Source organism: Branchiostoma floridae, chromosome 4, assembly GCF_000003815.2.
Source record: "Branchiostoma floridae strain S238N-H82 chromosome 4, Bfl_VNyyK, whole genome shotgun sequence".
NCBI classification, from domain to species: Eukaryota; Metazoa; Chordata; class Leptocardii; order Amphioxiformes; family Branchiostomatidae; genus Branchiostoma; species Branchiostoma floridae.
The window spans coordinates 31,651,921-31,666,411 of NC_049982.1; the positions used below are offsets into that span (position 1 = coordinate 31,651,921).

The following is a 14,491-nucleotide window of genomic DNA, read 5'->3' on the forward strand; positions in this document are numbered from 1 at the left end:
ATTTTCCATCTGGGTACTTTCTCATCATCGACGAAGGGGGGGGGGGGGCTTCTTTTAAACAAAATCAGGCGAAAATTAATGATCGTGCAGATGTCATCTATATACTTTTGCTGTGGCCTTATAGTCTCTACCAAACTCCCGCCTGGTCGAATAAGGGGACCTTGTCCAAGTTAGGAATAAAAGCCTAGTAGGAGTTGATTGGCCTGTTGGCCGGCCTGAAGTCGCAAACTGTACATCTCTGGTGTGTTTTCTGCCTTATTTGGCCAGCGACCAGCGACCTGTTGAACCTGGTAGAGGCTAGTATGCCCGTGTTATGCTAATTCCTGTACTTATATGATCAGGCTGTTGTTTTCTGAACGCCCTTCAAAAAAACACCCCTTTTTGTGCGAGATTGGTCAATACAAAGAAGCTAGAGAATACAAATCCCCAAGTTAGTTGACTGTAACATCTGGCACACCCTCTAAGAACACATGTATACAGTCAACACGTGGACTGGCCCACCAAATATTTTATTCCTTATCTCTAGATCTCTTACACATACAGGTTACAAAGTTCACAATAAATAATACAATGTGTACAACAATTCGCCTGTTTAGACTCTAAGTGGGTATACACTTCGCGACGGTTGAGGTTCATTAAAGGGAGTTAATGTACGTGTTGTGGATACAAATGGCACAAACAAAGAGCGGGTTTTACGCCTTAAATCCCCTAAGCTGACCAGTATCACAGGTTAGGTCAACAGTGTGTCCAACCGGCCGGAGTGTGTCCATGGTGATAGGTCGACAAATGTGTATACTGTAGATGCAGAAATGTTCGCGGTGGTTTTTTTTTGACGTTTTCGCGGTGGCCACTTCACCGCGAACTTAAAGCCACCGCGAATATTTTTTCACTATGATATGAGACTGCAGTCTAACTTAAAACCACAGTGAAAACTCTAAATTTTGCCGCTAATGCGAAATTAAATCCCCGCGAACATAAATGCATTTACAGTACAACAGGCCACCCTTTTTAACATCACTACAGATAAGGTCAAAATATATATTTCGTATCTCCTAACTAAAAAAACGAACATGTTACAGAAATCTGTTATTTCAAGACTAAAATTCTGTGTTTTTTCTTCAAGAATTCGTTCCGTTCCACTTATAATCTTAACAATTATTTGATAGGAAATGCATGACATAGCGTGTACATACTATGGGCGAACTTTGTTGATTGAGCAAATAAAAGTTTGCATTTAATCGCATCAAAAACGAGATCTTTACAACGTGCTAGGTGTGGACGTGTATCAACACCTATTTACTAATCTTTAGAATAACTGAGATACCAACTTCACCCACGTTTATGTTCTTATCCTGGGAAAATACAGATGTAGCCAGTTTAAAATAAACCATCATTGGGTAAATACCGCTTTTGGCAAGATGGCGGGCGTATCTTACATATAGAACAACATCACCTATTTACAATGGCCAAAAAAAACTATGCACGTTTATATATATATATATCATACGACCTGTCGTACCATAGAACGATAAAAGAATATTTCTTGCATTTTGCGTTGCTTTGTACGACTACATCTCTGTTAACATCGATACTAATATACGTTACATCTTTCGTATTTCTTAACATTTATCAGAAAAAATACATCCAACTTGAACACGTTGTTTCAATTCAGTTCGCAGCAATATTCTCTCTCTCTCTCTCTTTTCTTTACAACATCTTATAAACAGTTCTTTTACGGTGGCTGTTGATATTTCAAAATATCTGACCAACATACCTTGAAAGTTTTCGTCAACAAATACAGCAGAATTTTTTATGATATATGTTTTTGTGTGTCGATCTCATGGTTGGCGAGGAGCAGTTGAAGTTGTCGGCTCGTCCTGTGCCCAGTTCCGAGGATTACCACAGAAGCACACGGTGTTTCCAGTTTGGAAGCACAGCAACTTTTTGAACGCTCGGCGAAATTCCTTGTTCATGAAGGCGTAAACACACGGGTTTAGGAGAGAGTTGATGTAACCCAGCCAAAGTACCACGGAGTACAGCTGTTCGGGGATTGTACAGCCACACAACGGAGTGATGGTGAAGACGGTGAAGTAAGGAGTCCAGCAGATTATGAAGGCTCCAAGAACGGCGGCTAGAGTTCGCGTTGCCTTGTGCTCGTTTGCCAAGTTTTGATTCTGTCGCCGGTTCGCGTCGCGGACTTCTGGTTGCAGGGCGTTGATTCGATTCGCCTGCTCCTTCGCGATTAGGAATATTCTGAAGTACGTAACACACATGATGATAAGAGGGATATAATAGGTGCCAAACGCGACTATCATGATGTAGGGTACGTTGGTGTTGTTGAAACTACACTGGGTAGGATCGTCTACGTTCTGTAACCGACCGTCTTGCGTGTTCCAACCGACCCAGATAGGAAGAAAGGACACCAGCAGAGACACGATCCAGACTACGGCGATCGCCATGAACGCTTTCTGTCTACACATCTTGTTACTGTACGTAAAAGGGCGAGTGATGGCGTAATATCTGTCCAAACTGATGGCGAATAGATTGAGAATTGAAGCCGTGCAGCAAAGTACGTCCAGAGAGACCCACAAGTTACACATGATCAGCCCGAAGTTCCAGTAACGGGTCACTTCGAATATTGTACTGAAGGGAAGCACCAGCACACCGACTAGAAGGTCCGCTACGGCGAGGGAAACCACGAAGTAGTTTGTGATGTTTCTGAGTCGTCGGTTCACCACAGCAGCCAAGCAGACGAGGACGTTTCCTATGATGGTTCCGAGGGTGATGATTCCGAGGAACGTGCCGACGAGAACGGCAGCGAAGAGAGTCTTGCCGCCATACGGGGCCCTGGCGTCCACACCGCCGCCTGGAAGTAGCGTCGCGTTGTCGGTCACAGCTACGCTCACATTCTCCATTCTGGTTCCTCTTGTACCCCTGTGAGGTCGACATGGGGAAGGGAAAACACACGGGAAGAGGAGAACATTAGTACAGAGTCTCTTCTCTGATCTCTTACGTTGTTCTAGTCGACAGGAGGGTCTTAATGGGGATTTGATGAGGTGCCAATGAGTGAGTGCTTGCGCTTGGATCCCCCGACCGGTACCTCTCGCTATTAACCCAACAGTACGACTCTGTATGTACCAGAGGTCAGACGGTGACAGGTTGGGTTTGATCAGGGGTCGCCTGTCAGATTAAAGAGTTAAGGCTTGCGTACTGGTCACACCGTGTGACACTGACAAATGCTCTCGGCGATAACCACGACAGGTCCCGAGCATTCTGATAGGCATCTACGGTAAACGAAAACAAATGGAAAACGAGTCCAAAAAAATTTGAGTGGCATTCGCACTGTCTTTTCTGACGCTGGTGAAGAATTCGCCCGTCATTATCTCATAATTCTGTGTATTTATCGACCAGTCAGTTTGATATGACGTCATGCGTCGACAGGTTGTGCCAAGCTCGGGACCGTTCACTATTAACCCTAGAAGGGGACAGGCTATCCTTTCAATCAAGAATTCGTGTCCGGTGCACATTCATAGACGTTTCCAACAATCGATTAATCGATATTTTATCAGTTTAAAAAATCTTGCAGTACCAAACGTTTTGTACATACAAAAATGGCCATAGATCGTTCATTAGATATCGTAAAAGTACAATCAAATAGGTCTATAATTAGCACCCTTCGTTGGCTTACGCGTTGGGCTTCTTTAACTTTGTGTCTTAATGTTTACTGATCGTGTGTCAGGTGTTCTATTGTCCACCTGACGCGACATATAGGCAGAAAATAGTACATATATAGCCACCTAAAGCCCAACACTTAAAACTGCTAGGGAGGCTATCTATGATGCCATTTTGATTTGATTATATGGATGACATACGCGCGCGCATCAATTTTCGGCCGTTTCCAAATAAAAGAAAAATAAACTTTCGGCCATACCCTAAATAGTATAAAGCAATTGCAAAATGAGCAAAGAATATCATAAGGCGGATACTGATGCTGTGAAAATACAAAAAACAAAAATGAAGAAGATATTTTTGGCACACCATACTCTTTGTGTTTTGTCGTCTGTTCAGCTTTTTCTTGATCACATAGATTTCAGAATGGAGACACCGTACAACTTTTATATACGCTCGCTTGCATCAGTTTTTGTTGTTGTTTTTATTGTTTTGCTTTGTTTTGTTTTGTTTTGTTTTGTTTTCAAAGGATGCCATCCATATACTAGTAATCAAATCAACATGGCCAATTGCTATTCAGGATACTTGGTCACAGCAGAAATGTAAAACGAGAGAGAATTGCTAATGCCTGGTGCATCGGAACTATAGAGTTCCGCAGCCTTATACCTTCGCAAAATGATTTTAACCATTTACGATTGAACTGACGTATTCTAAAAAGTTGATTATGCAAACTCGTTTTCATAAACGATGTCAATAAATGACCTTCTCTTCCCAAACCAAGAGTTCGGCAACCTCATACCTCCATGAAACATATATTATGGAAATGCCTTACTCATTGAGTAATTTATGCACGGTGGTGCTGACCTTCAACTAACTTGTACTTGTCACAAGCGTGAGTTTCTCAGCATTTGGTATTAAGTGGTCTTTTTTTTCAAAATCAGACGACAATTAGAGCGCTGATGTCATCCATAGAATTTACTTGAGATGGCCTTATACTAGAACGGGTAGTATTACCCTCTAAGCAGGCATAACGTGTCGAAACAATAGACAGATTAGTATGCTAATCCGGGAATGCCGGAGAACCACTTGACAGAAATGGGTATCCATTTTCACCAAAATCCCACATTAACCCCTCTTATCTTCTCATTTTACTGTTCTCTTTGCAAACTTTGCAAACTTGCATACCAATTTTTGTTATAACAATTCTTTGGTTCAAGTAACACGTTAATGTTTCCTAAATCCTTTTGAAAGTAGTGCCTGAAATTTCGAGTTATGTTACTTCGACAGCTTTTGCTTTTTGTTTGTTGCTATTCTACTGAGTAGTATATTCAATATCGCAATAGGTCTTTGATCATGCTTGCGTTGTATTTTTGTGTGAGATCAAGGAAGATATCGTTACTATCTCTTGCGTTGTTTGAATGTACAACCAATGAGGTTAGATATTCAACACCCATGCATACAAGTTGTGAATATATTCTTGTTAGCTTCTGTCCGCTCACAGTGATCGTTACCTTGGCAACAAGCTCCTGCGATTGACCAGAATGTTACCACGTCAGTACAACAGGTTGTGTGTGTGTGTGTGTGTGTGCGAGCGTTTGTGTGTGTGTGTGTGTGTGTGCGAGCGTGCGTGTGTGTGTGTGTGTGTGTGTGTGTGTGTGTGTGTGTGTGCGAGCGTTTGTGTGTGTGTGTGTGTGTGTGTGTGTGTGTGTGTGTGCGAGCGTTTGTGTGTGTGTGTGTGTGTGTGTGTGTGTGCTCGCGTATGTCCGTGTGCATGCATGTGTGTGCATATGTGCGTGTGTGTATGCTTGCCTGCGTGCGCGGCTGTGCGTATATGGGTGTCCTTGACAAGCGATGAAGAAGGGTAGCACAGGACAACGAGGTCAAAGACCGTGCCTTTACATAAATAAACGCCACGTGTTAGTCTAAAATCCAGCCAATGTTTATCTTGGAAGCGACGGCTGGCGCAAACAAGGCCGGTTCCCAGGCTAACACCACGTGGGGCGAAAAACAACAACTTTGTATTGATAAACACTGCCATTTATCATACTTACGACTTTTGTAAACTAATAAAGTAAAAGGAATGTTAAAACTAAATAAAACGGCGTATACATGTATATTCCATAGTACAAAAAAAGTGAATGGTAAGTCCTTTGCCATTTGCCCTCTTATATTATGCCCTGTACAGTATGATACGATAGAAGCCGTCTAATTTGCACAACCCATTTGCCAGCGCATTTGGTGCAATTATCCGTAAGTTGCAACAAAGCGAAGTTATCCAGATGGACCGCACCACCACGGGATTTTGAGGGATTCTGTGCAATTAACAGAAGTGTGCGGTTATCCGTAGTGCAATTAACTAGCTTCTGCTGTATCTGGATGGTGCAACAAAGCGAAGTTATCCACCACGAGATTTTGGGATTCTGCGCAATCAACAGAAGTGTGCGGTTATCCGTAGTGCAATTAACTGTCTTCTTCTGTAGAACCCAGGGTTGTAGCCAGCACCTGTCCTTCAGTCCTTTGAAGGAATTTTGCAGCTGGGGACTGAAAAACGTTTTCCCCATTCCGTCCCCTAGGACAGACAAAATTGATATGTAAAGATATAAAAAAAACTGAAACCCATGTGTTCTTCTTAACCAAAACAGATGCCATTGAACAGCTTAGTCTACAAGCAAAATTTGCACATCAAAATGCAGGAAATATTGTTTCAGAGGGTCTTGATTTAAAAATTTTCTGGGACCCAGACCCCCTAGAAATGACGCGCAACGTCACGCCATGCCTTCGGTGCTCGATAGGATTCCCATACAAAATCAAGGGGACTGAAAATGATTTCAGGCTGGCTACAACCCTGGTAGAACCTATTTCGGAGTGAAACATGTGAAGTTAACTTTCTTTTCCCCGTACTCCTCTTTTTTTCTTGTGGTCACTCTTGCATGCTTGGGCAATTTTCTCCAAAGAGACCGCCCTCATACAGGAAGTCATTAGGACTAAGTCCACGCTGTAGGCGAAACATGTTGGCATACCATATCAAGCTATCTATCTCTGGCAAGAAACTCTAGCTGTCCACTGAAATAGGTGACAACAAATCGCGTCGTGTTTTCGTGCGTTGTTATAATACTCTTTAGCGGTTCAGTTATTATAAGAAGTCTTCTTTTTTGTCTACTTAAAAATTTTGTTTTGTAAGGAAATGTCCGTTTGCAGTGCTATAAGATTTTTTTCTATTTTCTTTTGGACAGACGAGGACAATGTAACACTGCACTCAAGTTAGTAATTTAGACATATATCAACATTGCCACATACACAGTACTGACAGGAGGTAGCCTTTTCTTTTAACTCCCTGACCGAAGATAAGTTTATGCCTTGGTAGTACGACTAAATTGCATACATTTTGAGTTTGAAATAACGTTTTATGTAGTACTGAGGTAGACACATACACCGATTGTACTTGCAGCTATACAACGTACTAGAGAACACCCATATACCAAAACAACGTATTACACTTGTATATAAAACGCCGAGACAACAAAGTATATTCAATATCGCATGCACTATGCATATGTAAATTGTTCCGTGAGCCTTACTTGCAGTGTTCGTTTATGAAATTCTATCTGTATATTATACACAGCCAAATAAACAACATGGAAGAAGATAAATATACATGAAATTAAATCTAGAAGTAGATTTATTTTCCCACACAACCAATTTTCTGAGCGACGTTTCGAATGTTTTCATCTGCCTCAGTATTTGGCGTATGATGAATTCCTTACCGCACATATTGTACCTATGTGTCTAAATGACCTTCAATGCAAACCTTATTGAATGTTAGCCCAAATGAAGTCAAAAGAACAACTTTGGCACACAAAAAAGAAGAGGGTCACCAACCTTGTCCAGCTTGGGGGCAGTGTCCTACATTCGGTCCTACGAATCAGTTTTTTTCCCAGCGACGCCCTAGCACCTAATGCACTCACAATAGAAGCCGGGCCATTTTGGCTAAGACGCAAATTTCCCAACCCGTTTTTCTCGTCCACTTTGCGAAAGAACTAAACTCTCCTATCACACGGGCCAGCGAAGTCAGACAAATGTTGTTCCAGGTCGCCCTGTTTGCGTTCTTCCTCGCTGGCTTATGTAAACCGTAACGTCAAACCAAACCTGCAGTCAGAAACGTGACTGCCATACGATATGCCGACTTTTCTCCATATCTATGTATATATCTGAGGGACCTGCGATCTCCCGTTTAAAAGCCCATAGCAACTATCGCAGTACAGCGACCATAGGACCAGAGCACTGCTCTAAAACAACCGTTGTGAAAGAAAAGCTTGTCTTCTAATCCCACGGGAAAGAATTGGGGACATTGTTTGGATACACGACATCCCTATGACAACTGTCTTGTTAGTATACGCACCAGTTGTCCCCCTTTTTGTTGGCCATAATTGTTGAGGCCATTCATTCCGAACGGAAGAATTGGGCTAACTTTCAGGTGATGCACAAAGGTAGCGCCAAACCACTTTCCGTACCTAAGCCATAACATTTAAGAAGACTATGCTAGTACCTAGAGTCTATAGCTCCTTCGCTAACTACGCTAGTACGCTATAGCTAGTGCGTCTTGTTTTTAAGACAACGGACGAGGACAAGTATGAAAACATCCTCGCATCATTTATGAAAAAAAATAGAAAGGAAGAAATTCAGTGCCTCACCTAAAAACATCAGCATCTAGAGAGAGGTTTCTTCCAGTTGTACCTTATGTGCCCAAGCTGCATAATTGCGAACACTTGTAGCCAAGACATCACATGTTGTCCCTTTCTTTTGTTAGCACGACAGACCGTTGTACAGACGAAGAATGTCGCCAGCCTTTTCCCACTGTATCTTTCCCAGATTATTATCATCAAACAGGTGCCATCCGCTGTTCGTCATACCACGCCCCCATTCCCACAAGATATAGTCTCTATGCAGGCTTGTTGTACCCTTGCCACCGTAGACTCTCCAAGGCCTGGTCGGTACTGATAGTTTTTATCCCCGCCTGGCTAGCTAAGCCCGCACCGGTGATTTTGCCTGCCAGAATTCAATTAACGGCTTTAGTTGCTACTTAGGACCCGAAGCAGAAGTTCCTTGTGCGTGTAATGGAACTGGTCCCGAAGCACTGGCCTTTGAGGGCACTGGTCTAGATTCCAGTCGTCTTTAGGCCATAGCAAGTAAGTTTTATGGATAACATCCTCTGCAGAGTGAAAAAATAATGAGATAGCTCGAAAAATAAAGAAGATAGGTAAAAAAAATATGGCTACATTTTTTAAATGGACACCATAAACGTCGTACCAAGATGTGAAGTGACAAAACGTGGCATCACAACTAACAAGGCATTCATTCCTATATTAAAGAAGCTTCCATATTGGTGGCACATTTACAACTATCCAACAAGTTTCACTTCTGTAACTATAGTCATGGCTACCTCCCTAGTGTCACTTCTATAAGTATGATTATTAGGCTACAACACAGCATTTTGCCTATTTTGGTCCATCTGACCATCCGCGAAGAGAAAAAAAACATTATTGTTTTGTTTTTTTTAAATCAGGCGAAAATTAATGAGCGCGCTGATGCCATCCATAATGTTTACTTGCTGTGGCCTAAGGGCGAAAACAAACATAGCCTCTCGTTTTAGTGGAGTTCAATAAAGTGTGCTTCAATGAAAATAAACAACATTGTTGCATTTTCTTCTTATCGTATTGCAAAAGAGAGGGAATGGCAAAGTTATTTATCAACTGAATTCAAGATAAATATATTTTCGCATGTCTCTCGTATCAGGTGTCTCGTGCGTGTTGTATAGGCTATTTTTTCTCGAAGGACAGAGCATTTGTGATTGCAAAGGGGTTTAGCAAAGAAAACAACATTTTATAATGGGGACAAGTCATTACTTATTGTCGATGGAGGTTAGACACCCAGCTAATAAGATATGCCAAATAACAATTACTCAAGCTACTGGTAAAGTGACGAAAGATCGTGGATGTTACCTGAAATGTCTGACCGTTTCCATATGTAGTTGCTTTAGTAATTGTTACTGTAAATCTTGAAATGTTCGCGGTGGGTTTATTTCTGCGCTGATCTTTCTACTGCGAAATCGTGGCGCCGCGAATAGGAATTTTGCTGTACCTCCTCCTTGTGCAATGGCCGAGTGGGTAGAGTGTTTGCCTTGCAGGGGAGACGATGCCATTAGAATTTCCCCCAGTAATACATGCGTTCCAATGGGAGAGTTGAGGAAACAAATATGCAATTATCTCAAGAATAAAAAGTTCAAGCCATACAAACTTACCTTCAAATGATAGCCTACTATGTTCAGTCTCAGCAAATTCATTTGCAAGAATTTCTATACAGCTAATCTTTTGATACACCCCCCTAATTAGAGCCCTTGGATTGGCCCATTTGGCTGAAAAAAAGCATTCTGGCGACGATACCACTATTTAAGGGGGGTGCGGAAACCCCCTCGATGGAGAAAGGTCATCTTTTACAACCAATTCTACAAGTGTAGGGTCTTTCCTACTGCAACCACTCCTAAAATGCCCAGATTTCACATAAAATCCCACCTAGAAAGGCTTTTCAATGGTTTAAAGCCTTGTTTTTATTTGAGCTCTCTCACCATGGGCTCTAGGCGCAGGTGCTAATGGTTGCGTCACCCCTGCATTCGTTAGGTCGTGAGTTTGGTCCCCAGCCGAGACTTTAAAGATGGTACATGCTGTTTTATCTTAACACTCAGCACTAACAAGGAGTTAAACACACATCACTACCAGTGGGCCAGCCCCCTGCTGTAGTGGCTTGCACAAATGTGTGGCCTAGGGGCTACAGAAATGGAGATGGGCGCCACCCCTAAGTATCTGCACAGATGTACGGACAACGTTAACTTTTTTGCCTCCACTATGCATACCCTCGCCTAGAGATGGGCAAGCGTTCAGATCTAACAGATATACCTGTGCGTGACTTTTTCTACACTGATGATAATCTATTGAACAAACATTCACGCCATGAATACATTCTGTCTTTTAACCTTTACTGAGAAAGCTATTTTCGGGTCTGTCTGTGTCCTATGATCCAGTAGCACAGTTACGGCCAATTCACTCATGGTTAGGGTACGACAGTTTGTTTAACAGGTCATTGTCAGTGCAGTAGAAGTCACGTACAGGCGTATCTGTTGGATCTGGACATTCAAAACAAGGCAAGGAGCCAACAATGATGCTTGGAGTTAGTTGGCTATTGAATCTGACCAAACTACTAAAACAGGCTAGCGGGGGCCTTTGTAGCGGAATCAATGAAAGAGTAGCCAAGTCTCTTCCAACGGCTACATTCAGTTAATTTCCGCGGCACACCCTTCTAAACATGGCATGGCGGCCTATCAGTTGAGGTCTAGCATCATAAATCCAAAAGAATTCAAACGAATCGTCATATCAATTTGTCTCCAGACAGCTACATTTATATTGCGCACTGTAATGCAACGTCAGTCGACAAAAGGGGTGGATGTAGAAACAAATTTAAAGATGACAGAGGACACTTAATAAATATTTGTCTTCGTCTCTGTGAAAATGACATATGGGTAGTGGAAAAGATTCCGATGGATCACACACACATACACACACACACACACACACATACACATACACAGACAGAGAGAGAGAGAGACAGACAGACAGAGACAGAGACAGAGACAGAGAGAGAGACAGAGACAGACAGATAAAAGGGTGAGAAAGAAATTCATCAAAAACAATACCTCCAGTTTTCATGGAGGTAAAAAGACAAATGTGTTGGGCACACGTGCTCTTCTTTGTGTGCCCCACTTTGCAAATTCCAAAGGATAGAACCAATCATGGTGTGATTGTCTTGCGACCTTACAGATCGCCGTAATAAACATTCATTATACTTTATCGACGTTTCCCCAGATGACAATGAAACTGGCGGCCCCTAGAATCGATCCATACATCGATCTGGTGAAGACACGTGTCGAAACAGTGGTACCCGCACAGCCTCGACCTTTCCCTGCGTTGATGTGGACGGATTCGCCTGAGTAGCACTTTTTTTCTCTATTTTGCTTTTGGACAGACGAGGACAATGTGGCACTGCAGTCTTAATTTAAGTTTGGTAACTTATATTGACAATGACAATGAAGTTTATTGCATATTCATGCCCCATTGGGGCTAAATGCAGTCAGTTTGGTACATAGAAAGTAATCGGAGAGCTATACATATACTACAGTTTACATGCTTCTTCTCTCTTCCTAAAACATGCGTGGACGAGCTTACAGAGTTTTTCCAGTATATCGTAGTTAGATGATGACATAAGGTATTTGAACAGATCTTCCTTCGTTAGGTGCGCATAATATATATAATATATATATAATATAATATATTAACAGTGCCACATTCACGGAGCAGACAGAAGGTAAAGGTATCCTATTACCTCCCCGACCGAAGTCAGGTACCCATTTTTACACCTGAGTAAAGTGAGAAAGGTCGTTAAGTGAGAAAGTGCCTTTCCCAAGGGCACAACGTCGGGGGCACGGCGGGGATCGAACACGGGACCTATAGATTCCGAGCTGAACGCCACAGACGACGCCACTATCAAGAAGCAGTTTTCTACTGACTCTGCATTCTCGGCCCCAAAATATTACCCAAAAAAAGTTAGATTTCCTTTTAACTCAATAATCACTATTGTTTATCATTAATTTTTACCCCATTTGTGGAAGGACTGACATAACATAGCCCTTACTACGGGGTTGCGGGGATCGTAGAATAGAGTTAATTCAGATACACTCCCGAGGATTGGAATACATATGTCTGCAATACAGCCTATATAGTAAAATGCCCAGCTGCCACCACCTGCAGCCTCGTTCTGATGCAATGACCCCAGATGACCCCAGAAATCCAACATGGCCGCCATAACTGGAATTAGCTCTATTCGGCAAAAAAAAATCGGGAAGTTGGCCAGGGGAGTCAGTCCACGCTTAGGTTCATGTTTTAACTCTGGAGAGGCCAACTCCTCTGGTAGCAATACTTCCCTGGTAAATTAATCTCCCTATAATAGCCATCGTAGCCAGTCAGGTAAATACTAGACATAACAGGTGATTATCACATTTTTTAGATGACAACCCGGAGACCAGACTGTAAGATATGATCCACTCACATCGGGAAGGACCCATTCTAATTTCGGTAAGTTTGGCGAGCTCTTTAATGTGTTTGAGGTGTGGCTCTCCCAAACACGAGACCTCCATTTAGCGTCCTATCCGAGGGACGGCCCTAACCGAAACTAGGTACTCATTTGTCACCTTAGTGAAGTGACTGGAAAGTCGTGTAAATACTTTTCCCAAGGCCACAACATCGGGGCACATCAATGCCATTTGAAACCGGGACCTCTGGGTTTGGGCCAAACACCTTACCGATTGACGATGCCAACATAAACAACTTTTGGCTAAGAATGTAGTTACAGTTCTAATAATAGGTAGTGTGTCTAAGTCCTGTGATAATATTCGGTAGGCACAGCTACGAAGCTAATGCCAAATTTTTAAAGAAAACTCTTCTTTTCAAAAGCACTTCCTTTGATACGTTTTCCACGGCATATATTTGCTTATTTTGAAGCTGCTTTGTACGAGTTAGAGTATGGTTGAAAACTTTTTTATTTTATTTTGGAAACGGCCGAAAATTGATGCTCGTGCGGATGTCATCCATATTTATATAATCAAATCAACATGGCCTTAGCAGAAAAAAAATGTGATTTCTGTTCGGTAACCAGGCTGCACAAGGATGTGTCAAAGTTAAAAACACTTCTGCAAAAAAAAAAACTAAAAAATGTCAAAACGGAATTGTCATGATTAGGGGTTTTTCTTGTTAGGTCCAGGTTCAGGTCTGAACCTAGCCTGGTTACCAAACCCCAGCCCGATCTCAAGTATCTATCGTGCATATATATTTTGAGGTTGAGGTATGGTATCCAGGCTAGTCTGAACCTGGACCTGATATTTTGGCCTTGAACCGAACATGTACCTGAATTTTCTGTACTGGTACCAACCCCTATTCATGATGTCATAATATCAATGTCAGCCCCCCCACACACACACCATCACCAACAGTGCCACTTTTTGAACACGTGTCCTCACCAGATGTGTTTGGATCGATGCTAGGGGCCGCCAGTTTCATTGTCATCAAGGGAAAAGTCGATTCCTTGTATAATGGCCGATTATCATGGGGATCTGTAAGGTGGCAAACTCATCATACCATGATTGGTTCTATCCTGTTATATTTGCAAAGTGGAGCGCACGAAGTAGACACGTGTGCCCAACACATTTCTGCATTTTTACCACCATGAAAAATGAACGTAATGTTTTTGGTGTGTATCTTTTTGTGTGTGTCCGTGCTTGTGTTTTCGAAGCTTAAATTTTGAACCTCTGGATGGATTGTAATTTCGCAAATGCTTAGTATGTGAATAGGTGTTTGGGAAGATGAATGTCAAGGTCAACTTTCAGTCTCCTGGTATGTGACCTTGGTACTGCAGCAGAAATAATATTTTTTTATATCTTTTGACCTGGATATGATATGGTGTTGATGTTTTGGTTGCAGATAGTGTGTGATACTAGTATAAGGAAGACGTGGGGCAGCTTTGGACTCCCTAGCATCTTTGTCTGGAAATAGAAAGACGAGTCTGGAGACAGCTTTCGATCTTCATGTCTACCTAACATAATCTTTAAGCAGATACAGGATTCGACCCAATGTACCTTTCATTACTCTGTGACACTGGAGGGTAACCTCCAGTAACAGAGTATTGTAATCACTTTGTGCGTTGAGTGTTCGCACCTATATCT

The 14,491-nt window shown here is 42.2% G+C and overlaps 1 protein-coding gene across 2 annotated transcripts; it reads right to left on the reverse strand.

Annotated features, from left to right (window-relative positions):
* Positions 1 to 1,067: 1,067 nt before the first annotated feature.
* LOC118414809 (histamine H2 receptor-like) lies at positions 1,068 to 8,771 on the reverse strand. Of its 2 annotated transcripts, none has more exons than XM_035819069.1 (2): positions 8,361 to 8,771; positions 1,068 to 2,934 (listed from the first exon to the last, which is right to left on the reverse strand). In XM_035819069.1, the coding sequence occupies exon 2, from the start codon at positions 2,913 to 2,915 to the stop codon at positions 1,839 to 1,841; it is 1,077 nt and encodes a 358-aa protein (XP_035674962.1). In that variant the 5' UTR covers positions 2,916 to 2,934; positions 8,361 to 8,771; the 3' UTR covers positions 1,068 to 1,838. The 2 variants fall into 2 exon arrangements, with proteins under 2 accessions (XP_035674962.1, XP_035674961.1); XM_035819068.1 differs by lacking the exon at positions 8,361 to 8,771 and adding an exon at positions 7,549 to 8,178.
* Positions 8,772 to 14,491: the final 5,720 nt, after the last annotated feature.